Source organism: Schistocerca nitens, chromosome 2 (genome assembly GCF_023898315.1).
Source record: "Schistocerca nitens isolate TAMUIC-IGC-003100 chromosome 2, iqSchNite1.1, whole genome shotgun sequence".
NCBI classification, from domain to species: Eukaryota; Metazoa; Arthropoda; class Insecta; order Orthoptera; family Acrididae; genus Schistocerca; species Schistocerca nitens.
In genome coordinates this window covers 614,729,490-614,756,808 of record NC_064615.1, presented here as the reverse complement: position 1 = coordinate 614,756,808, position 27,319 = coordinate 614,729,490, and the positions used below count along the sequence as shown (strand labels likewise).

At 38.5% G+C, this 27,319-nt stretch overlaps 1 protein-coding gene across 4 annotated transcripts in view; it reads right to left on the bottom strand.

Moving 5' to 3' along the window:
• Positions 1 to 27,319, bottom strand: part of LOC126236704 (esterase FE4-like) — a 139,565-nt gene that overhangs the window by 80,903 nt on the left and 31,343 nt on the right. For all 4 annotated transcript variants that reach the window (XM_049946225.1, XM_049946227.1, XM_049946224.1 and 1 more), the window contains exon 3: positions 4,470 to 4,604. In XM_049946225.1, the coding sequence (XP_049802182.1) occupies positions 4,470 to 4,514 (45 nt within the window). In that variant the 5' untranslated portion in view covers positions 4,515 to 4,604. The remainder of the gene's footprint in view (positions 1 to 4,469; positions 4,605 to 27,319) is intronic.

Genomic DNA, 27,319 nt, shown 5'->3' with positions numbered 1-27,319 from the left:
ATCCACATGGCACAGGCTGTGAAGAAGTCATTGAAATGAAGGATGTCATGTTTGGCAGTGTGCTCAGCAACAGGGTGGTCCACTTGTTTCTTGGACACAGTTTTTTGGTGGCCATTCATGCAGACAAACAGGTTATTGGTTGTCATGCCCACATAGACCATAGCCCTATCCTCTTTCCACCTCGTTCCTGTGCGCTCCCCAACAGAACATCACTGTCCACCACCCCTACCCTACTATCCCTCCCACCCCCCCACCCCCTTCCACCCAAGCCTCCTCCTTACCCCCACCCAGTACCCATTCCCATCATGCACTGCTGCTGCTGCTCGCAGTGCGGCCTCAGTTGCCTGAGACTGCAGTTAAGTGTGTGTGTGTGAGTTGCATTTGTGTGTGTGTGTGTGTGTGTGTGTGTGTGTGTGTGTGTTTGTCATCTAATTTTGATGGAGGCCTTACAGGCTGGAAGCTATATTTGTGGCAGTCTTCTTGTCTTGCCTATCTGTGACTCAGCATCTCTTCTATATGGTGAGTGATAACTTTCCTTCTCACCGTATGTTACATTCCATCCTGGTTTTTCCATTGTTTGATTTGTATGTAGTACATAATATTTCAAGTTGAAATTTATGAAAAGGAATTATTTTATAAAATATTTTATTTTTGATGTTATAATTGATAAGTACTAGTTCTGATGTACAGTTAAAATTATTATTATTTGAAATTTTTGAAATTACAAATTACTGGTACACTTAAAATTTCTATTATTTTAAATAAAACACATAGTTATAACTTTTCTTGTTGGTTTTAACTAAATAAATCTGAAGATTGTTATTGTAGCATATTTTATACATATAATATATTTTCTCACATTTCAGTATACCATACATACAGTATTTTGATTTTTCACATTAGAAAGCCAAAATTACATTGTTTGCGCAAAAATATGTGTGATCACATCAGAGGCAAGCTTATGATTCCCACACTCTGCAGAAATAACAATGATCCAAAAGGTTTACAACTTTTCTTAACAAATGAATTTCTACTAGTTTCTGTTACATTATTAATTTCAATTATTATTTCATAAATCAATCCAGAAATAAATGTAGGAAACAGTACAGGATTGTGTAGTTAATCAAAGATGAGTATCTCATCATATGGGACAGCTAAGTTATTATGTGAAATTTTATTAACTGTGATTGAAATTTTGTAGTTTTCATGTGTCTTAAGACTTGTAAATGGTGGAGGCCCAAACTATTAAATTGCTCCAATGGTATGCCTGAGAACTCACTATTATTATTGTTCAATTATAGATAGAACTATAAAAACTGTATATTTTATTCTCATTCAGCATCAGTGATAATAAAAATGCTTCCTTCCTCTCATACATTTAAGGGTGGCATTTTAAACTTCCCTCCTGAATCTACCTCTCTCCTTCTACATGTTTCCTAAAGTTCATGAACTCAACCACCCAGGACACCACATTGTGGCCAGTTATGGTGTCCACATGACCTACCCACTTATATAAAAGACATCACTCAAAATTGCTTCTACTTTGAATGGTCACCTACAGAAAAATCCATGGTACAACAATGGGCACCCACTTGGCACAATCATATGCCAACCAATTCATGGGCCATATAGTGGAACCCTTCCTAACCACCCAGAATCCCTAACCCCTTCACCTGTTTCAGATTCATTGATGACATCTTTGTGATTGGGATTAAAGGTAAGTACACCTTATCCACATTCCTCCTGAACCCCAATATCTTCTCCATCTTTCACTTCATCTGGTTCTACTCAACCCAGTAAGCTAACTTCCTCAACGTTAACCTCCACCTCAAGATTGACTACATCAGTATTTCCATCCACATCAAACCTACCTACCATTAACACTACCTCTGCTTCAGCAGCTGTCATCCAATCCATAACAAGAAGTCTCTTCCATATACCCTAGCCATCTGTGGCTGTCACATCTATAGTGATTAACAATCCCTCTCTGAATATACCAATGGTCTCACAGAGGCCTTCACAGACTGAATTTACCCTCCGACCCTTGTCCAGAAACAGATTTCCTGTGCCTTGTCTCTCCAGTCACTGACCACCTCCCAAAATACCCACTATCCAGCCACAAAGCAGCACTCCTCTCATGACTCAGTACCGCCAAGGACTGGAACAGACTGACAGTCTATGCCAGGGTTTCAACTACTTATCACCATGCCCTGAAATGACAAATGTCCTACCCACTATCTTCTCCACCCTTCTGACAGTGGTATTCTGCCACCCACCAAACCTGCACAGCATTCTTGCCTGTACCTACTACACACCTGCTCTCAACTCCATGCCTTATAGCTCATATACCTGCAATATACCTAGATTCAACACCTGTCCCATACATCCTCCCACTACTACCTACTCCAGTCTTGTCGCAGGCATCTCCTACCCCATCAGAGGCAGGCCCAGCTGTGAAAGCAGTCATATGATTTACCAACTAAGCTGCAACCACTGTGCTGCTTTCTACGTGAGCATAACAGCTAACGAGCTGCCTTTCTGCATGAATGGCCGCCATAAAACAGTGGAGAGGGATAGCTGGAGCCACCCAGTTGTTGAACATGCTGTCAAACATAACATGCTCCACTTTAATGGGTGCTTCACAGCCCATATCATCTGGATTCTTCCTATCAACTCCAGTTTTTCTGAACTGCACTGGTGGGAACTCTCCCTACAACTTATCCTTCATTTCAACAACCCCACCCCCACTCCCCCCCTCCATCCCCTTTGCCTAAATGTTTGTTACCCCCTGTCTCCAACATACCACTCCTCTTTCCTGCCTCCACTCCACTACACACTTTTTTTACCCCACCAATGTACATACAAGCTACAAGTCATTTTCTATTTCACATTTTTCCTCTCCTACCCACCCCACCCATGACAGCCTCTCAATGCTTCACCAACAGCCCTAGTATGTCTTGAGCAATTCCTTGCATGCTGCACAAGGCGGCACTATTATTTTCACCTGTCCATATCTCGCCATCCCTCCCCCAACCCATCATATGCCTCCTTCCTACCCCACCACTCATCCTAGCAAATTTATGCTCTGTCAGATGCAGTTGTAGTCAGGCTCTAGCTCTTGAGACAGTTGCTCGAGTGTGTATTTGTGCTTGTGTGAAAGTGTATCTGTGTATTCCATTGGAGAATAAGGACTTAGTACAAAATATTTAATATTTTAGCAGTCTTTTTCATTTTGTCTGTCTATGACCCAAGGCCTCTTCTATATCGTAAATAGCAATCTGCCCTCTCCATATTGTTGTTAAACTTAATATAAGGAAACTAGATGCCAATGTTTATTTACATCTACATGATGTGCATAACAGAAGATATGTCTCATTGTGCTAGTTATTAGGAGTTCTTCCATTACATTCTTGAATCAAGCATGAGAGTAATAACTGCTCAAACACCTCTGTGGTCTTCATAATGTCTTCATTATCTTTATGGGAATGATACACAGGGGGTCGTAGTATAATCCTAGATTTCTCATTTAAGGCTGGTCCTTCAAACTCTGTAGGCAGGCTTTTGTGGGATAGTTTATGTATATTTTGTAGTGCCAGGCAGTTCAGTTTAACTCATCATCTCAATCATGCTCTCCAAAACAAATTTTTGATTATTCCTGTTGCCCTTCTTTTGGAATGTCATATGAGAAAAGTAAAAGTGGGGGTTAGCATGAGTGACATTTTTGGAATGTGTGGCAGATGCTACAGAGGTCATTCTGACTGAGATATCTCCTTATATTTGAGCTGAGAATATGTTCTAAGATTCTACAACTAATGAATGCCAAGGATACTGGGAAGTAGTTTTGTGATCACTTCTGCTACCCTTCTTGAAGATGGATGGAATGTTCATTTTCTTCCTACTGTATTACTGAGCAGAGCTTTTTTGTTTGAGGGATTTATGGTATAGTTTAGTTAAAGGAAAATCTGACAGGGATCCCATTAGACCTATTGTATATATTTGTTGTTGCAGGTTTTAAAGTGATATATAAATCCATGGGTCTATTAAAAAACAGTGATTAAGTAAGAATAAAAGAATATATAGCTAACATAATGCAGAAAAAAGATCATACTGTTGCAAATAATACTTGTTTCTTCAAACAGATAAGATATTTCATCATCTAGAAAAAGGAAACAAGATGGTGTTAAGTGTGACAGTTACACAGATTTCCTATTAAGGTAAACTGAGAAAAATATTGCTTGCCTTTAAATTGATTACGTGAATGACTTGCTTATTTACACTCCAATAATTTAATGTTATATTTCAATTTTCTCTTTTATAAAATTATGCACCATATTGCTTGTAAAACTAATACTGTGTCTCATTTTAATTTTGTTTAACTTCAGTCTTTTTGCTCATGATCCTCATCATAGTAATCTTCTTTTCAGTTTGATTGTAATGGGAAATAATGAGACTGAATCTAAGATAAATACCTCTGGGCTGAAAATATTCAGATACAGGCAGTCTTCAGATCCCATTATATTGTCTGCAGAGGCCAACTGTATGCATCTTTCAGGTGTCTGCAGAGCGTCCTTCCTTTCAGTCCATGGGGTTAGAGGCACTGGGGGCTGTATTTGCAATAAACATAGATCACAATCATGAATTCATATTATTGGTTGTATGAAACTGTATTGTATCAGGTATTCTAACAAACAAAACAAAAATTAGACACAATGATGAATCATGAAAGCTTTCAATGATTAACTGCTAACCAATGAGTACATAATAATACTTCAGCAAAATCTAATTTTTCAACACAAAGAAGAAAAACAACTGAGTTTCACACAGGACACAAGAGCTGTGCTCTTTTTTTCTTTATAATAATTTAATTACTCCATTTACTATAATAATTTTTTTCATAAAATGCATCTGGATTGAAAACTACACCATATTGTAAATTGTTGAACCAATGTTATGGCTACAATTGCAAATTTCTTTCATCAATAAAAATTATTTTCTATTTTCTACATCTATAGTCTACGAATCATTGTGAATTATGTGGAAGAGGGTACAGCCCATAGTACCAGTTATTAGGGTTTTTCCTGTTCCATTCACACATGGAGCATGGGAAGACTCATTGTTTCAGTGCCTCCATAGGTGCTGTAATTAATCTAATCAAGCCTTCATAGTCTCAATGGGAATGATAGGTAGGGGGTTGCAGTATATTCCTAGAGTCATCATTTAAAGCTGGTTCTTGAAACTTTGTAAGTAGGCTTTCTCAGGCTAGTTTACATCTATCATCAAGAGTCTGCCAGTACAGCTTCTTTAGCATCTCTGTGGCACTCTCTCACAGATCAAACAAACCTGTGACCATCTGTGTCACCCTTCTCTGTTTAGTCCTATTTGGTATGAGACTGATTTAATTTCCCCAGTATCTGACCAATAAATCAAGGTCTGACACCTGTTTTACCCAAACCTATCTGGTTATTCCATGTCATATTCCTAAAAAGTGGTATACCCAGGTGTTAGTATGAGCTAACTGATTCCAACTAGACTCATTAATATTGCAGTCATAGGATAGTCAGTTTTTTTCATTTTGTGAAGTGCACAATTTCGCATTTCCGAGCATTTAAAGCAAGTTGCCCAGCTTTGCACAACTTTGAAATCTTATCAAGATCTGACTGAATTTTTATGCAGCTTCTTAATAGACAGCTGCATCATCCACAAAAAGTTTGAGGTTACTATTAATATTGTCTGCAAGGTTATTAAGCAAAGGGTCCCAACGCACTTCCTCGGGCACACCCTAAGTTACTTCTACATGTGTTGATACTCTCTGTCCCAGATAACTTGCTGCATTCTCCCTACCTGATGTGGTACAGAGTGAAATGCTCTTTGGAAATTAAGAAATACTGCATCTACTTGACTGCCTTGATCCCAAGCTTTCAGTTTGTCATTTGAAAAAAGTGTGAGTTGGGTTTCACATGATCGATGTTTTCAGAATCCTTGATGGTTGGCATGCAGGAGGTCATTCTGTTCAAGATACTTTATTATACCTGAGCACAGAATATGTTCTAAGGCTCCACAAGAAATCAGTGTCAAGAATATTGGATGGCAGTTCTGTGCATAACTTCTACTACCAATCTTGTAATGGATTTGACCTGTACTTTCTTCTGACAACTGGGCACAGTTTTTTGTCTGAGGGATAGTTAAAGGAGGGGCTAACTCAGCCAAAAATTCAATATAGAATCTGATAAGGATTCAATTGGGCCCTGAAACTTTGTTTGATTTTACTTATTTCAGTTGTTTCTCAGCTGTTTCTAAGCACCACTGGCACTAACACTTATTTCAGTCATCTTTCAGTAGTCTGATGATTAAATTGGGACAACTCTCCTTGATTTTCCTTTGTAAAAAAATATTTTAAAATGGAGTTAAGCATCTCTGCTTTTGCTCTGCAATCCTTGATTTCAGTTCCTGTCTCATCCATTAGTGACTGGGCGCTAACTTTAGTGCCACTAACAGCCTTAACATGTGGCCAGAATGTCTTTTGAACTGATAATTAAATTAAGACCCTAAGCTGTCGACAGGTGTTGATATACATCAATGGGGACTGATAATTAAATGAAGACCCTAAGCTGTCGATAGGTGTTGATATACATCAATGGGGACAGTTGAAAATGTGTGCTCCAACCTGGACTCAAACCCGGGATCTCCTGCTTACATGGCTGATGCTCTATTCATCTGAGCCACTGAGGGCACAGAGGATAGTGCGACTGCAGGGATTTATCCATTGCACACTCCCTGTGAGACTCACATTCCCAACTTAATGTCCACACACTACATTTGCAGTGTCCCTGCCCACTACACTCATTACTTCTGGCAGACAATCTTGCCAAGTACCATAAGAGTTTGGGCAATGCATGTGCATCTGCACAGAAGAAGAAGGTCAATGGCTGGTTAGCCTTAACTATACGAATATGGTATCTCATTCTAGAGAGCTGCATGGTCACCGATGTATCTGCTCTTCCAGACACGTCCAAAAGAACAGATACCATCATCATATAGAATGTCTTTTGGTTTTGTGAAAAATCATTTGACAATATCCAGCTACGGTAGTCACTGAAGGCTTCACATATTGCTGTCTTGACATGCAAATATGTCTCTCTCTATAGTCCTATGCTTTGTTTTACAACTATCATGCAGTATTCTCTGTCTCTTTAGAAGTTTCTTCACAGTGATTCTTTACTATGAAGGATCCCTTCCATTATGAACTGTTCTACTGCTCACATATCTATTCAGTGCATCACGAACTATTCATTTAAATTTAATCCATAGTTCCTCTATACGCACCTATTCTGAGCTAAAAGTTTCAACTTCATCACTGAGCTAAGACAATACTGCTTTTTCATCTAGTTTGTTGAATATGTATAGCTTTCTACTTGTTTTAGTTGCCATTTGTACTTTGGTAATCACTGTTGCCCCCCATTAACAAAACTCTAATGTTCCCAATTCATTTCTGGATGATTAAAGTCTCCAGTGATGATTACAGTATGACTGGGGAACTTACGTACAAGGGTCCGCCCCCGGTAGCTGAGTGGTCAGCGCAACAAGCTGTCAATCCTAAGGGCCCAGGTTCGATTCCCGGCTGGGTCGGAGATTTTCTCCACCCAGGGACTGGGTGTTGTGTTGTCCTAATCATCATCATTTCATCCCCATCGACGTGCAAGTCGCCAAAGTGGCGTCAAATCGAAAGACTTGCACCAGGCAAGCGGTCTACCCGATGGGAGGCCCTCATCACACGCCATTATTATTATTATGTATGAGGGAACTGAGGTTTTCTTTAAAGTTTTTGGTTACAACAAAATGTGAATCTGGTGGTCAGTAGAATTACAGTTTTATGCCCCCATAGATACTGAGTCTTATCCAAACAGCCTTGCATGCAGTTTTAATTTCCATCTCAATGAATTTGGGTTTCTTGTGTCCTGCAACAAATACACCGCCTCCATATCCCAATTACCTGTCATTTTGATACACACTTAAATTTTCTCCAAAAACCTCACTGCTATCAACTTCAGTTTTTAACCAGCTTTTGTACCTAATATTGTATGACCTTCACTGCTTTTCAGAAGAGCTTCAAGCTCCAGCATTTTGTAGTGAATGCTTTGGCAGTTAACTACTAGGATTTTAATACTCTCACCTACAGGGGCATTCCTTTGGATCTTACACTTATCTTAAGTGAACTTGTTTGTAAAGGCAAGCATTCACCCACACTTAAGTAATAATTATGTAAACATTCTGTAAACTGGATTTACCACGTCATCATCACATATCATGTAATGTGATCCATAGAGGGTGGAACTGTCTCAGAATATGTCAAACCACTGGAGCATTAGAATCTCCAACATACATTCGCATTGTCCTCCCCAATTCCCCAGTTATTCAACCCAAGGTGTGATGAAAACCACGCTGAGGTGTGCATGGTACATGGGAAGATGTGTCATGAACAGAGGCTCAGAAATACTGGATGACCTCCCTCAATAGTTAGCCTTCGTACCACCTGGAGCTCTGTGGTGTCGACCTAACAAATCCCCAGTTCACATGGGATGAAAATGGAGAACACAGAACAAAACAAAGCAAAAACTGAGAGGATTGACAAGATCTAAAACACCAAAGCATCAGGGTTGGAACTGATGGAAGCTATTTCTGCAGTGGGACAGGGTGATAGACCAATCCAAGAAGTGTAAATCATCCCTGAAAAGTTGGACCAGGTCAAGATCTAAACCTTGTTTGGGGTTCAGGAAAAAAAATGTCTCAAAGGATGAAAAAATGGAAGGCAAAGAACGGCTTCCTAAACATAAATGGAGATTATTAGCACGTCTTGAACTTAATACATGAAAAAAAAAAGACTGCCTCAGAGTGAAGGGGGCAAACAGACCCCTTCTACCTACAAGAGAGGGAACAAGAAAACAAGGGTTGAGTCTAATACTCCGACTTATCAAGATAATCAGATGCAGAAAAAACTGAGGCATGAAATGGGAAAACAGATCTATAGTACTGCAGCCTCAGTTTTCAGGACAGTGGCTATCCAACAGGGATAAAGTTATGGAAATGGTAGATCAGCTAAAGGAAAAGTCCAAGATACCTCCAGACAGTGGCCGAGCTCTTCAGGACTGCAAAAATATCAACTTGCATACTGAAACTTCATAAGGATACTCCTCCAGAGACTCCATTCAGGAGTACAGGTGCAGAACCAGGAGGTCTCAACAAAGGACTGGAGGGTAATCAACCAAAAGATTGTACCAGATAGCGAAACCCTTGCGGTGGAAGTCAGTGGAGAATCCCTGAGGGCAATATGAGAATGGGACCTGAAATTGTACTTATGGTTCTCATGGTTTACCATCAGGATAATCAAAGACATTAGAAGTAATCATAGTTCCAAGTTAGTGCCTACAGTTGTTAAAGATAAACCTGCAAGAGAGTAAATGGGGAACTGCCACCCTGAGTCATCTTCTGGGAAGACAGGTAATGTTTGTGGTCCTGATTCAGCAACCATGTTTATAGAAAGGGTGCATATTTTGAGCCTCAGAGGAACTGGAAGTAAGTTGATCTATGCTAGAAATCTAAAGAACACTAGATCATGCATTTACCTCAGAAATGGAATTTCATCCATGCTGATGGCAGACTTTTGTTCCAGGTACTTGGTGACCATCAGGATGAAGAAGCATTAGGAAGGTAGCACAAGTGAAATTGTACTGAACTCAGCTTGCCTTCCTGAAAATGACAGTGCTCCTCCTTCCCCCATGAACCATGGACCTTGCCGTTGGTGGGGAGGCTTGCGTGCCTCAGCGATACAGATGGCCGTACCGTAGGTGCAACCACAACGGAGGGGTATCTGTTGAGAGGCCAGACAAACATGTGGTTCCTGAAGGGGGGCAGCAGCCTTTTCAGTAGTTGCAGGGGCAACAGTCTGGATGATTGACTGATCTGGCCTTGTAACATTAACCAAAACGGCCTTGCTGTGCTGGTACTGCGAACGGCTGAAAGCAAGGGGAAACTACAGCCGTAATTTATCCCGAGGACATGCGGCTTTACTGTATGATTAAATGATGATGGCGTCCTCTTGGGTAAAATATTCCGGAGGTAAAATAGTCCCCCATTCGGATCTCCAGGCGGGGACTACTCAAGAGGACGTCGTTATCAGGAGAAAGAAAACTGGCATTCTACGGATCGGAGTGTGGAATGTCAGATCCCTTAATAGGGCAGGTAGGTTAGAAAATTTAAAAAGGGAAATGGATAGGTTAAAGTTAGATATAGTGGGAATTAGTGAAGTTCGGTGGCAGGAGGAACAAGACTTTTGGTCAGGTGATTACAGGGTTATAAATACAAAATCAAATAGGGGTAATGCAGGAGTAGGTTTAATAATGAATAAAAAAATAGGAGTGCGGGTTAGCTACTACAAACAGCATAGTGAACGCATTATTGTGGCCAAGATAGACACAAAGCCCATGCCTACTACAGTAGTACAAGTTTATATGCCAACTAGCTCTGCAGATGATGAAGAAATTGATGAAATGTATGACGAGATAAAAGAAATTATTCAGGTAGTGAAGGGAGACGAAAATTTAATAGTCATGGGTGACTGGAATTCGTCAGTAGGAAAAGGGAGAGAAGGAAAAATAGTAGGTGAATATGGATTGGGGGAAAGAAATGAAAGAGGAAGCCGCCTTGTAGAATTTAGCACAGAGCATAACTTAATCATAGCTAACACTTGGTTCAAGAATCATAAAAGAAGGTTGTATACCTGGAAGAATCCTGGAGATACTAGAAGGTATCAGATAGATTATATAATGGTAAGACAGAGATTTAGGAACCAGGTTATAAATTGTAAGACATTTCCAGGGGCAGATGTGGATTCTGACCACAATTTATTGGTTATGAACTGCAGATTGAAACTGAAGAAACTGCAAAAAGGTGGGAATTTAAGGAGATGGGACAGGATAAACTGAAAGAACCATAGGTTGTAGAGAGTTTCAGGGAGAGCATAAGGGAACAATTGACAGGAATGGGGAAAAGAAATACAGTAGAAGAAGAATGGGTAGCTTTGAGGGATGAAGTAGTGAAGGTAGCAGAGGATCAAGTAGGTAAAAAGACGAGGGCTAATAGAAATCCTTGGGTAACAGAATAAATATTGAATTTAATTGATGAAAGGAGAAAATATAAAAATGCAGTAAATTAAGCAGGCAAAAAGGAATACAAATGTCTCAAAAATGAGATCGACAGGAAGTGCAAAATGGCTAAGCAGGGATGGCTAGAGGACAAATGTAAGGATGTAGAGGCTTGTCTCACTGGGGGTAAGATAGATACTGCCTACAGGAAAATTAAAGAGACCTTTGGAGAGAAGAGAACCACTTGTATGAATATCAAGAGCTCAGATGGCAACCCAGTTCTAAGCAAAGAAGGGAAGGCAGAAAGGTGGAAGGAGTATATAGAGGGTTTATACAAGGGCGATGTACTTGAGGACAATATTATGGAAATGGAAGAGGATGTAGATGAAGATGAAATGGGAGATAAGATACTGTGTGAAGAGTTTGACAGAGCACTGAAAGACCTGAGTCGAAACAAGGCCCAGGGAGTAGACAACATTCCATTAGAACTACTGATGGCCTTGGGAGAGCCAGTCATGACAAAACTCTACCAACTGGTGAGCAAGATGTATGAGACAGGCGAAATACCCACAGACTTCAAAAAGAATATAATAATTCCAATCCCAAAGAAAGCAGGTGTTGACAGATGTGAAAATTACCGAACTATCAGTTTAATAAGTCACAGCTGCAAAATACTAATGCGAATTCTTTACAGACGAATGGAAAAACTGGTAGAAGCGGACCTCGGGGAAGATCAGTTTGGATTCCGTAGAAATGTTGGAACACGTGAGGCAATACTAACCTTACGACTCATCTTAGAAGAAAGATTAAGAAAAGGCAAACCTACGTTTCTAGCATTTGTAGACTTAGAGAAAGCTTTTGACAATGTTAACTGGAATACTCTCTTTCAAATTCTGAAGGTGGCAGGGGTAAAATACAGGGAGCGAAAGGCTATTTACAATTTGTACAGAAACCAGATGGCAGTTATAAGAGTCGAGGGGCATGAAAGGGAAGCAGTGGTTGGGAAAGGAGTGAGACAGGGTTGTAGCCTCTCCCCGATGTTATTCAATCTGTATATTGAGCAAGCAGTAAAGGAAACAAAAGAAAAATTCAGAGTAGGTATTAAAATTCATGGAGAAGAAGTAAAAACTTTGAGGTTCGCCAATGACATTGTAATTCTGTCAGAGACAGCAAAGGACTTGGAAGAGCAGTTGAACGGAATGGACAGTGTCTTGAAAAGAGGATATAAGATGAACATCAACAAAAGCAAAACGAGAATAATGGAATGTAGTCAAATTAAATCGAGTGATGCTGAGGGGATTAGATTAGCAAATGAGACACTTAAAGTAGTAAAGGAGTTTTGCTATTTAGGGAGTAAAATAACTGATGATGGTCGAAGTAGAGAGGATATAAAATGTAGACTGGCAATGGCAAGGAAATCGTTTCTGAAGAAGAGAAATTTGTTAACATCGAGTATAGATTTAAGTGTCAGGAAGTCGTTTCTGAAGGTATTTGTATGGAGTGTAGCCATGTATGGAAGTGAAACATGGACGATACCCATTTTGGACAAGAAGAGAATAGAAGCTTTCGAAATGTGGTGCTACAGAAGAATGCTGAAGATAAGGTGGGTAGATCACATAACTAATGAGGAGGTATTGAATAGGATTGGGGAGAAGAGAAGTTTGTGGCGCAACTTGAGTAGAAGAAGGGATTGGTTGGTAGGACATGTTTTGAGGCATCAAGGGATCACAAATTTAGCATTGGAGGGCAGCGTGGAGGGTAAAAATCGTAGAGGGAGACCAAGATATCAATACACTAAGCAGATTCAGAAGGATGTAGGCTGCTGTAGGTACTGGGAGATGAAGAAGCTTGCACAGGATAGAGTAGCATGGAGAGCTGCATCAAACCAGTCTCAGGACTGAAGACCACAACAACAACAACCTCCTTCCCAGGAAGTAAGGAGACTGGTAGACAGCTGTTCACAGCTGAATGAACAACGGTTGGTTGGTTGTGATGCCAATACACACAGCCTGACAGCGTGATGTGGGGAAACAGTAACATCAACAGTAGAGGTGAGTACTTCCTTGAATATTTACTCAAGAGTAACTTGAAGATCCTGAATAGAGACCTTCAAGAACATATGAAGGGGAGAGGTAATTTTGGGAAACAAGGTTATGTGGCATTGGAGGTAGCCTTATTTGACCACAAATATATCAAGTTTGAGTCTGAAATAGCCTACAGAAATTCTACAAAAGTAAACTTTAGGAAAGACTTAAAGTCACACAAATCTTATGTGTATCTAAAATGAAAACTTCAGTAAGAAATCCAATATGCCTTAAAGAAATGGTGGACGAAGTGTCGTCTGCCATTATGTCTTCATACTTAGAAAACTGTCCTATCACCAAAGAGTGCACAAACAAGAATGCACCTTGATGGAACTATTAACCTGGAATTGCAAAGGAACCACATAAGAAGACTTCAACATTGCAAGAAGGAAAGGACAATGGGTAAAACCTGGGGAGGCCCTTGCCAAATACAACCTTGCATCTAAGCAAGCAATACTATCATTCTGGGAGGCTGTCTGTGAGGAGGTGGAAGGTACTGCTACATGCACTAGACTTCATAAAATCTACAATAGAATATGAACTAATCCAGGAGGCACTCTAAGGAAGGAGGACAGTGAGTATAGAAGGACAGTGCGTGAGATGCCAGATGTGCTCCTCAAGGCTCACTTCCCTCAGCATACACTGGTAGATAATACAGACCAAGATTCAGTTTCTGGGAGGTACTGGTTTGTAAGGAACCAAAGGGTGAAGTGAGAATTTGCCAGAAAATGTGTTGATTTCAAAAACATTCAGCAGGCAGCTAGAACATTTCAACTGTTCATGACACCAAGTCATGAAGGAAGATCTCCTGCTCTGCAATTGGATTCCTATGCAAAGCATGGCAGTAGGAGCCATTCCTAATGCTTGGAGGACAGTGAAGCAGTGAAGAGTGTTTTCATTTTGAATCCAAAGAGAATTAATCATATCAAGGCTAAGGATATAAGACTGATCACTCTGTCATTCTTTCAACTAAAGACATTAGAAAAACTGGTTACAGTGGGTATTAGGGAAGGGAGGTTAATTAAGGTTCCTCTACATGTAAAACAACACACACATCAACCAGGAAAATCACGTGTAACAGCAATTCACCAACTTGTAGGGAAGATGGAAAAAGCACTACACTTTCAGAAAAGTGCTCTCTACATCTTCCCAGACATCAAAAGGGCTCTAAGCAATACAGCCTACAACCCCATGATTAGAGCTACAGAAGAGCGTGGTACAGGGACTATGATACATAGGTGGATTAAGACCATTCTGAGTACATGAAAGCACTGGCACGGATGACACACGCTTGAATATTAAGCTCGTGTAATTAATTCTATAATATCTGTCAATTAAATTAATATTATACTGTAATGAAGTTAATCAGAGTCTGTTTTATATTATCTACTGAAAGTTTTGCTCGTTTCAAAGTATATTTCTCGGGGGGGGGGGGGGGGGGGTACTTTAGACATAGGTTTATATACAAATTTAAGACATTTCTTTAAGTTGTTTCCATTACACATATATTTAGTAGTGCCATACCTACTCAGGGAATTAAAGGTTTTAAGTTCTATCTTTTATTTCCTTTCAAAATGTGTGAAGTACGTATCACGCATATACAATCATAGGCCTAATTTTTCAGGTATACAGGTTTTGATTTTTAACATTAGTTTAACTGCATTACATTACAGTATTAATAGTATACACATATATTAGTGTTCCACATAACTTTAGTGACTCTTGTGATCTGTAGTTAATAGAATATTACTGTTATTGCCAGATGTATTTTGTAAAAATATTGTAAGCAAACATGAGCGAGGAGAGTTTGAGCTGCCGTAGGAAAGTTAGTTCTGGGGTTCTGTGCAGCTGTTGTGGGAGATGGTTACATTGGGGTGAATGTAGTGGCATGGGAATTGGTGGAAGTAAATGGGTCTCTTCCATGGTATTGCAGAGTATGTTCAAGGAATAGGAAAATAGAGGAACAGGAAGTGAAGATTAGAGTTCTTCAGGCTGAACTGGATAGTGCTAGGAGGAACAGATGAGGTTAAGGGGGGAAGAAGTGTGAAGGCAGGTGGGAAGTGGTAGCAAGGAACAGGGGCCACAGAAAGAGAACTGTATCCGACAGTTTCATCATTGGCACAAACAATAGATTTGCCTTGCTACCTCAGTCAACTAAGGAAGATGCTCAAGTAGATGTAAGTGTATTCAGCACTCAACAGACTTTCACTAGAAAACCAACTGTTGCAAAAAAAGTAGGAAGTAGGAGGAAAGTTCTGTTGTTAAGCAGTAGCCATGGAAGAGGTGTGGGCCAGATCTTGCAGGAAAAATTGGGTGACAGGTACCAGGTCACAAGTATTTTCAAGCCCAGTGCATGTCATAGCCAGGTGATAGAGGATGTAGGATCATTGTGCAAGGGTTTTACAAAGCAGGATCATGTTGTGGTAGAGGGTGGAGCAGTAAACAGCATTGATAGGGATCAGAGTAACAATATTGAGTGTGACCTGGTAAAAATAGCATCTGCAATGGACCATACAAATTTTGGCTTGGTTCCTGCTTTAATGTGGTATGATCAGCCCCAATTGAACAGCTCTGTCAGGAGGGTCAATATGGAGCTAGCTCAGCTGCTTCAAGCATCTACTTTGTCAGGCATAGGTTTGGTTTCTGTTGATGGTATTGGTAGGTGGGACTTCACAAGACATGGCCTGCATCTCAGTAATAACGGGAAGGCTAAACTGATGGGTTGATAGCAAAATCTTTAAGGGGGGGAGGGGAACTGAAACTCATTGGAGTACTTTTTTAGGCTAAGATCAGTGTCCAATCACCCTATATTGATTGAAATTAAGCTTAATGAGAAGTTCAGACAGGCAGGCACTAGACATGTGAAAATATCACAAGATTCTCATAACAATACAGTGAAAAATAATGTTAATATATTGCATCAAAATGCCCGGGGGTTAAAAAACAAAGTAGATGAGCTTCTTGTTTGTTTAGATGATTTAGAAACTGAGGGTGGAATAGATGTACTATGCCTGTCTGAACATCATATAGTCACAGGTATGGAAATGGTAAATGTAGGTGGGTATAAGCTTTCAGCACATTAAGTAGAGACACTATGGAGAGAGGAGGAGTTGACATATATGCTAAAATCTGTCAGAGTGTGAAAAATTTGGAAACTAAAAAAATTTGCATAGAACAACATACAGAAGCATGTGCATGTGAGCTTAAACTAAATAATGGAACATTTATAATTGTAGCTGTGTATAGGTCCCAATTGGGAAATTTTCAACTATTTTTTAAAAACTTGGATTCTTTGTTGTGTTATCTGTCAGAGGAAAGCAAATTATTGTTTGTGGGTATTTCAATGTAGATTTTCTGGAAGAATCCGATAGAGAGCTTGACCTTGAAGTATTACTTGTTTCTTTCAACTTGACATTAGTTATTGATTTTCCTTCTCGGGTGGTGCAGGAAAGTAGCACACTGATAGATAATGTTTTCATAGACTAAGATATTATTAATCAAATAAAAACTTTTCCTGTCAAGAATGGTCTGTCTGATCATGTTACACAGATAGTTACAGTATATGATATAGCTCCATACAGTAATGCAAAACAATCATCCAAAACAGTGTGTTCAACTAATGATTAAACAATTCAAAATTTTAGGGAAAGCTTGCAACAGTTGGACTGGGATGATATGTACAGGGAAGATTATGCTAATTTAAAATTTAATCTATTTCATGATACCTTTATGAGTACATTTGAAAACAGTTTTCCTAAGAAAACAGTGAAATATAGTTGTAAAAAAACATGTAAAAAGCCATCGCTTACTAAAGAGATAAAATTATCTTGTAAACAGAAAAGGGAAATGTATCTTATAGCTAAGAGGAGTAATGATCCCAAAACAGTGAAACATTATAAAAACTACTGCACTGTATTAAGAAAAGTTATAAGTCTAGAATTATGTGGCAAATGAGAGCACAGGAAGACTATTTTTATTAAACACAATGAAAAGTTTGTTAACAAGAAGTCAGAAGCAGAAAACATTTTAATAATCATTTTTTAAGTGTTGTAGAGAAAATAGGATACAGCTATTCATTATAAAATGCAAGGCAGTATATGGAAGAGCCAGTACCTCTGCAATTTGTTAAAATGAAATTCAACCCATCTCTCCTACTGAAATTAGGAAAATAACAAATCCACTCAAATGTAAAAGCTCACATAGAATTGATGGCATTTCAAACAGAGTACTAAAAGCTTGTTCTCAACAAATAAGTAGGATCCTCAGCCACGTATGTAGTAGCTCCCTGAAACAGGGCATTTTTCCAGATAGATCTGATGCTAACAACTACCACCCAATCTCACTTTTGACAGCTTTATCCAAAATTCTTGAAAAAGGAATGTATTCAAGAGTAGCATCACATATTTGTAAAAATTAAGTACTAACAAAATGTCAATTCGGTTTTCAGAAAGGCTTTTCAACAGAAAATGCTGTATATGCTTTCACTGATAAAATATGAAAAGAAGCACTGAATAACCGAACATCACCCATTAGGCTATTTTGTGATCTCTCAAAGGCTTTCGATTGTGTGAACCATGAAATTCTTCTAGATAAGCTTAAGTATTGTGGTATGAGTGGGACAGTGCACAAATGGCTTAATTCAAACTTAACTGGAAGACTGCAGAAGGTTGAAATTAACAGGACAGATAGTCTGCAAAAACCAGCAGAGTCCTCTAACTGGGGAGCTATCAAAAACGGTATCCCACAGGGTTCAGTCTTGGGCCCTTTATTGTTCTTAATATATTTTAAAGACTTGCCACTCTATATTCATGAAGATGCAAAGCTAGTTCTCTTTGCTGATGATGCAAGTATAGTAATTACACCCAACAAGCAAGAATCAGCTGAGGAAATTGTAAATAATGTCTTTCAGAAAATTATTAAGTGTTTCTCTGCAAATGAACTCGCACTAAATTTTGAGAAAACACAGTTCATACAATTCTGTACAGTAAATGGCATAACACCAATAATAAATATATACTATGAACAGAAATCTGTTGCTAAGGCAGAATACTCAGAATTTCTGGGTGTGTGCATTGATGAGAAATGGAACTGGAAGAAACACATCAATGATCTGCTGAAACGGTTAGGTTCTTATGCTATTAAGGTTATTGCAAATATTGGTGATAAATATATCAGTAAATTAGCCTAGTATGCCTATTTTCATTCACTGCTGTCATATGGCATCATATTTTGGGGCAATTCGTCATTAAGAGAGAAAGTATTCATTGCACAAAAGCATGTAATCAGAGTAATAGCTGAAGCCCACCCAAGATCATCTTGCAGACATTTAATTAAGGAACTCAGGATCATTCACAGTACCTTAACAATACATATATTTGCTTATGAAATTTGTCATTAATAAACCATCCCGATTCAAAAATAACAGCAAAGTGCATAGCTACAACACTAGAAGAAAGGATGATCTTCACTATTCTGGATTAAAACTCACTTTGGCACAGAAAGGGGTGATTATGATGCCACAAAAATTTTTGGTCATTTGCCAAATAGTATTAAAAGTCTGACAGATAGCCAACCAACATTTAAAAGCAAATTAAAAGAATTTCTGAATTACATCTCATTCTACTCCATAGATGAATTCTTAGATATGAAGTAGTAACTGTAAAAATAAAAAATAAAAAATAAAAAATAAAAAAATAAAAAAAGTAAAAATGAAAAAATAAAAAATAAAATTATTTTGTGTAAAGAAAACTTATTTTAAAGTGACACATTCCACATCATTATGAAATGTCGTATTCATGATCTATGGAACAAGGATTAATGTATGTATGTAACAGCCACCATGATGAATGAGAAAATGGGGATCAACACCACCAGAGGTCGTCCGCAAGGAGGGGTTCCATCTCCACTGCTGTGATCCTAGTGGTAAATGAACACATTGAAGAGAGAAATATTAGAGATTACTTTTGCCAAGGATCTGCAAATGATTTAGTCATAGTAATACTTGCCAAATATGCTAGTACCATTGTGCAAAGCTGGTGCTGGAAATGGGATCTAAGGGTCAGTCCCAAGAAAAGTATTGTAGTACCATTCACAAATAAGCATGTCAAGGACACATACTGAAATCTCAAGCTCTTCAATAAAACTCTACCAGTAGAGAGGGCTGTGAAATACCTAGGGGTAGTTCTGCATGCAAAATTGTCTTAGATCCAACACACATAAAAGATATATGTTCCAAGGTGAAAGGTGCTCTTGTGTGCATTATAAGGGCCTGTGGTAAAAACAGTCTAAGCCCCAGGACTTGTACTGGATATGCACCACAGTAATGAGACATATGACAATATATGGGACTACAGTATGGTGGAATAAAGTGCAATTAAAGGTGGCTACCAAGGAACTTGACAAGGTGCAGAGTTTGGCCTGCTTAGACATAACAGGCAGCATTAGCAGCACTCTCACTGCTAGGCTGGAGACCAAGCTGGATCTGCCCCAATTACACCTTTGGTTACAATGGAGGCAGCAGCAGAGGCATATGGGTCAAAAATGGAAAGAACTGCTAACCTTTTGGTAATCCAGAATCCCACACCAATATAGGGAATGTGGTAAATTAGGTATGATCAGGCAAATTCTGGCTTATGTACAACAGCCTCCAGCTGCTTCAAAGAACCTTTCAGGGTAACAATTGCAAATAGGGAGCAATGGAAGAATGAACCTCAATATCTTTAGGACTGAGCAAGGTGGTGCAGTGGTTAGCACACCACATTCACATTCAGGAGAACAATGCTTCAAACTCTCAGCTGCCCATCCTGATTTATATTTTCATGATTTCCCTAAATCACTTCAGGTAAATGCTGTGATGGTTCCTGTGCATGGTCATGGCCAACTTCTGTTCCTGTCCTTCCCTAATCCATTAAGACTGATAACCCCACTGTTTGGTCTCCTCCCCTGAATCAACCCACCAACTTTTCAGGGGACGAATTCTGGTTTGCTAATAGTCCGAAAACAGACAAAGGTGCTGGGATTGACATATACAGGGTACAGCCCAGACTGGAGACAGCACTCTCTTTATGTAAACTGGCTACAGTATTCATGGCATTTACATTCATTCAGACAGCCAAGTAGCTCTGAAACTGATATAAGCATGTAAAGGGACACCGTCCTCCAGCATTATTTTTCCTCAACAGAAGTAGGTGATTCCAAAAATAATTACAATTACATGTTAATATTATCTCAGCTGTTTCTCTAAAGGAATATTTCAGGCTATAATTCATAAAAAGAAATTACTTTATTTTTGTTGCCACAGATGATGTGTATTAGTTCTTTATGTACAATTAAAATTACTTTTTTTTATATATATTTGAAATTACAAAATAACTGACACACACATAAATTTCTATTATTAATTGTGCCATCTGATGATATTTATTATGTTTGCTAATGTCAATAAAATTTGTAAACTCTTTGGATTATTGTTAAAGCAATGTGATCGAACATGTTTTTATTTTTGGCAATAACAATGTAATTTTCAGTTTTGAAGCTGAAATTGTAAAGACAGTGTGAAATAAAAAAATGTGAGAGAATGAAATTAGCTGCTCAGGCAATTCATTCTGAAGTTATTACCATGAGAACCTATAAATCAAAAATTTCAGCTTTAGGGATCAGGCCCTAGACGTAAAGACATGGAGCCAACTCGAGAAAAGAAGATAAGTAAAAAGTTTATTCTAAATCTTACTCCTCTCAAAGCTCATTAAAAGAGTTAATTATGTAGCCAGTGACAATCAACATATGATGTGAGGCAGGGGTAGATTACAAGTGGTGGCATCATCCAGGATCAATTGACCGATAATGAAGTTTTGTCTGTTGCAGAAGAAGGGAGAGTGATTTGTGTCCTTTGCAGTTTATGTATGAATGGATTTCTGACCACTCAAAGAAGACTGAGAGCTGCCCAACAAAGTTGTATCAACAGGGATGATGTACTACCAACAATGACAGACCAGATCAAATGAAAGAGGCCTTTACAACTACGATGAGTGACATCAAAAAGGAAAGATAAGTGCAAACTATTTGTGAAACTAATTTGTTTATGGACTCATGTGCTTGTTAACAAAATGAATAGAGACATGGGCAGGTGTGATGTAGAAGTGAAAGCTGTGGGACCCAGTCAGGACATGTTTGAGCCAAGTGAAAGCACAGTCTGCAAAGAAACAGTAAAAACTAATATTTTGCCATAAATTTTGGCAAAACTAGAGGAAATGAAAACAGATAACGATAGCAAATTTGTGCAGTTAATGATCAGTTAACTGAAAAATTTACTTTTCTGGAAAGACAATTAAATGACCTCAAAACTGAAAACAATAGTAACATGGACAGGGTTAAAGAGCAAATGGACCAACTTAGTAATCAAGTTTCAGAGCTAAAAAACGGGTTCTCAGATGGGTTAAAAAGTATGAATGAAAAGTTAATGTTTTAGAAAATAAATTTATTATTTTGGAAAATGAGTTTGTTGTTGAATCAGCAAGACATCAAAGTTGAACAGAAGGCTGTAGTGGAAGAAATGAAACAAAACATCACTAGTTTAGATTAAAAAAAAATTAAACGTTGAAAATAATATGCAGATCAAAAAATTTCAGTAGTTCGGGAAAATTCCATTCATAAAAATCTGTATTCAAACAATGGTACTGCATGGTCCAAAACTCCAATCAGACAATATACATCCAGTGTATATTCTGCATCACTGTGGAAACAGTTTTGTGTCAGGCATGAGTGCCAATCAGAAAACTGAATTTGTTAAAAGATGTCTTGAAAGCAAAGCTCTACATTGGGTAAATTTAAATTTAAGCCATTGGGAAACATATTTAAGTCATTGGGAAACATATCAGTTTTTTGTGAAAAGCTTTAGGTAAATTTTGGTCAGAAGATGAACAGGGGAGAATTAAAAGGGAATTTCTGAATTATAGGAATACGGATGGTACTCTGAAAGATTTTTGTAAAAGCCAACTTTAGAAATTAACACATATTGACAAACCATTTGTTGAAATGACCTTGGTTGATGCACTAAAAAGGATATTACCAAAAAGTTTGGAGTGGGATTTAGTACATGGACCTGACAATTGTCTTGAACAATTTTTACGAAATGTTGACATGCTCGATAGTGCAGTAGAAAGAAGTATGTACCATAACAATTGGAATGACAGAGATCACAGTGGGAATCACTACAGAAACAGAGATAATGGTAACTTCTATCATGGTCAGACTGTTAATAGAGAGAGAAATTTTGAACATCAGCAGAACAGGTATAATGGGGATAACGATGGGCAATTGAATAGAAGAAACAATCACAGAGGTAACTACTCAGGAAATGACAGTGCACCTCAATGAAAGTCCATAGTTTTGGAGCGATGAAACACAATAAGCACAGGACCCCAGTCTACACTTGCCATTAGACAATAGTAACAGTGCTAATGATATAGGACAGGTATCTGAAATTGAACACATAAGATTTCTCATTTATGTTTTGATCAAAAGTTTTGGGATACTATGTTTATATATGGTGATGTAGGGACTAATCACAAACCAGAATGTGAGGGTAATCAGAATTTTGACATAGTATGTACTAATGATTTCTTCTCTTGGTCAGAAAACAGTGTTATTGTGTTTGATCTGTACCTGGAAACACAAGCAACCAAAGTAATGCTATAATACCAGTAAGGTTGATAAAATGTTGTAAAGACAGTGTGGATGTAGCATTTGCTGAAATAAAAAGTGATATTTTATGTGAAGTGTCTAATAACAGAGATGATAATTTAGATTTTAGGTGTCCTTACATTGATATTAAGATTGGTCAGTGGGAAGGGAACTGTTTGATTGATACAAGTAGCCCAATTCGTGGTGTATCCAAACAACTTAGAAACAAGATTAAACACAGCACAAATTTTGTGGAAATGCCCATTGTAGGTGTAAATATTAGAGGAGCTACAGGTAAGCAAAGCAAATTGGTAAAATCTCAGGTACTTTTAACATTCTACATCTAAATCTACATCTACATCCATACTCCGCAAGCCACCTGACGGTGTGTGGCGGAGGGTACCTTGAGTACCTCTATCGGTTCTCCCTTCTAGTCCAGTCTCGTATTGTTCGTGAAAAGAAGGATTGTCGGTATGCCTCTGTGTGGGCTCTAATCTCTCTGACTTTATCCTCATGGTCTCTTCGCAAGATATACGTAGGAGGGAGCAATATACTGCTTGACTCTTCGGTGAAGGTATGTTCTCGAAACTTCAACAAAAGTCCGTACCGAGCTACTGAGTGTCTCTCCTGCAGAGTCATCTACTGGAGTTTATCTATCATCTCTGTAACGCTTTCGCAATTACTAAATGATCCTGTAACGAAGCGTGCTGCTCTCTGTTGGATCTGTTGGATCTTCTCTATCTCTTCTATCAACCCTATCTGGTACGGATCCCACACTGCTAAGCAGTATTCAAGCAGCGGGCGAACAAGCGTACTGTAACCTACTTCCTTTGTTTTCGGATTGCATTTCCTTAGTATTCTTCCAATGAATCTCAGTCTGGCATCTGCTTCACTGACAATCAACTTTATATGGTCATTCCATTTTAAATCACTCCTAATGCGTACTCCCAGATAATTTATGGCATTAACTGCTTCCAGTTGCTGACCTGCTATATTGTAGCTAAATGATAGGGGATCTTTCTTTCTATGTATTCGCAGCACATTACACTTGTCTACATTGAGATTCAATTACCATTCCCTGCACCATGTGTCAATTTGCTGCAGACCCTCCTGCATTTCAGTACAATTTTCCATTGTTACAACCTCTCGATATACCACAGCATCATCCGCAAAAAGCCTCAGTGAACCTCCGATGTCATCCACAAGGTCATTTATGTATATTGTGAATAGCAACGGTCCTACGACACTCCCCTGTGGCACACCTGAAATCACTCTGACTTCGGAAGACTTCTCTCCATTGAGAATGACATGCTACGTTCTGTTATCTAGGAACTCTTCAATCCAATCACACAATTGGTCTGATAGTCCATATGCTCTTACTTTGTTCATTAAACGACTGTGGGGAACTGTATTGAACGCCTTGCGGAAGTCAAGAAACACGGCATCTAACTGTGAACCTGTGTCTATGGCCCTCTGAGTCTCGTGGATGAATAGCACGAGCTGGGTTTCACACGACCGTCTTTTTCGAAACCCATGCTGATTCCTACAGAGTAGATTTCTAGTCTCCAGAAAAGTCATTATACTCGAACATAATACGTGTTCCAAAATACTACAACTGATCAACGTTAGAGATATAAGTCTATAGTTTTGCACATCTGTTCGATGTCTCTTCTTGAAAACGGGGATGACCTGTGCCCTTTTCCAATCCTTTGGAATGCTACGCTCTTCTAGAGACCTATGGTACACTGCTGCAAGAAGGGGGGCAAGTTCCTTCATGTACTCTGTGTAAAATTGAACTGGTATCCCATCAGGTCCAGCGGCCTTTCCTGTTTTGAGCGATTTTAATTGTTTCTCTATCCCTCTGTCATCTATTTTGATATCTACCATTTTGTCATCTGTGCAACAATCTAGAGAAGAAACTACAGTGCAGTCTTCCTCTGTGAAACAGCTTTGAAAAAAAGACATTTAGTATTTCGGCCTTTAATGTCATCCTCTGTTTCAGTAGCATTTTGGTCACGGAGTGTCTGGACATTTTGTTTTGATCCACCTACCGCTTTGACATAAGACCAAAATTTCTTAGGATTTTCTGCCAAGTCAGTACATAGAACTTTACTTTTGAATTCGTTGAACGCCTCTCGCATAGCCCTCCTCACACTACATTTCGCTTCACGTAATTTTTGTTTGTTTGCAAGGCTTTGGCTATGTTTATGTTTGCTGTGAAGTTCCCTTTGCTTCCGCAGCAGTTTTCTAACTTGGTTGTTGTACCACCGTAGCTCTTTTCCATCTCTTACGATCTTGCTTGGCACATACTCATCTAACGCATATTGTACGATAGTTTTGAACTTTGTGCACTGATCCTGAACACTATCTGTACTTGAGACAAAACTTTTGTGTTGAGCTGTCAGGTACTCTGAAATCTGCTTTTTGTCACTTTTGCTAAACAGAAAAATCTTCCTACCTTTTTTTAATATTTCTATTTATGGCTGAAATCATCAATGCAGTAACCGCTTTATGATCACTGATTCCCTGTTCTGCGTTAACTGTTTCAAATTGTTCGGGTCTGTTTGTCACCAGAAGGTCTAATATGTTATCGCCACGAGTCAGTTCTCTGTTTAACTACTCAATGTAGTTTTCAGATAAAGCACTTAAAAAAGTTTCACTGGATTCTTTGTCCCTGCCACCCATTATGAACGTTTGAGTCTCCCAGTCTATATCCGGCAAATTAAAATCTCCATTTTAAGTTTAGAAGACAAAATCTCTGAATGTGGATGCTAAATGATCCCTATTCTGGAAGAAAATATAATTCTTGTTATGGATTGGATAGTGAAAGATGAGTCTCATTTAAGATGGCATGTTAAAGAATTGTTTATTTTGGAACCTGAAAGTAATACTAATTTCTCTACTTTAAACCATGGGAAAAGTTGTAACTATTTGCAAAACATCGTGAACCAAGTTGAGTACCAGGTGGTTGATGATGATATAGATTTTGATGAGACTGAAGATGAAGACTTTGAAAGTGTAGTAGATTCTGAAGTAAGGAAGGGAAGCTACAAGTCTTAATGACCTACAAAAGAACAACTTAGAAGTTTGTTATTGAAGTTTAGAAATGTGTTTAGTGAAAAACCAGGAAAGGTGAAAGGCTGTCAGTGCATGCTTTACCTTAGAGATTGTCAACCTTTCTTTTTCAAGCCATATAATATACCATTTTCAAAAAGGGAAGACATAGAGGAAGAAATTCAGAAAATGGGAACATAGGGTGTAATTGAGAGAAATAGGAGTGCTTACAATAATCCTTTAGTTGTGGTAAGTGAGAGAAATGGTGGAGTGAGAATTGTTTTGGTCTCTAGACATCTTAATAAATTTCTTTCAGAGAGAATGGCCGTCCTGAGAACATGGAGAAGCTGTTACACAAATTTGATTATGTAAAATACATGAGTAGTTTGGACCTGACCTCTGAATTTCGCCAGATCCAGCTTGAAATTAATACTAGAAAGTATACAGCATTTTTGTATGGAGGTAAGTGTTTCCAATACTGTGTGGTGACATTTGGGCTAAATGTACCTGTAGCTGAGTTCATAAGAGCTCTGGATCAGTCTTTGGAAGTGAAGGGAGTTCAAAATTAATTTTTTACGTTGATATTTTTGTCACTGAAAAGACTTGGGAACAACATTTGGATCTGTAAAGAGATGTGTTTTTAAAATTAGAACCAGGAGGTATGTCTCTGAAAAATATTTTTGCATTCAGAGGAGAAAGTTGGTGATTGGAATTTAGTGAGAAGATTTTGCCACAACCGAAACCCCTTTGTTTCAATGCTGTCCACTCCAAATCTTGTATCATTTCAATCATTTCAGTGACACTCTCTCCCCTACTTCACAATAATACAAAATGTGCCACCCTTCTTTGAACTTTTTCAATGTACTCCATCAGTCCTATCTGGTAGGGTTCCCACACTGTGCAGTAGTATTCTAACAGAGGATGGACAAATGTAGTGCAGGCAGTCTCCTTAGAAGATTTGTTACAGTTTTTAAGTGTCTTGCCAATAAAACGCAGTCTTCGATTAGCCTTCCCCACAACATTTTCTATGAGTTTCTTCCAATTTAAGTTGTTTTTAATTGTAATTCCTAGGTATTTAGTTGTATTTATGGCCTTCAGATTTGACTGATTTATCATGTAACTGAAGTTTAATGGATTCCTTTTAGATCTCATGTGGATGACCTCACATATTTTGTTATTTAGGTTCAACTGCCAATTTTTGCATCATACAGATACCCTTTCTAAATCATTTTGTTTTGATCTTCGGATGACTTTATTACTTGATAAATGACAGTGTCATCTGCAAACAACCTAAGACAGCTGTTCAGGTTCTTTCCCAGATCATTTATGTAGAGAAGGAACAGCAAAGGGACTATAACACTA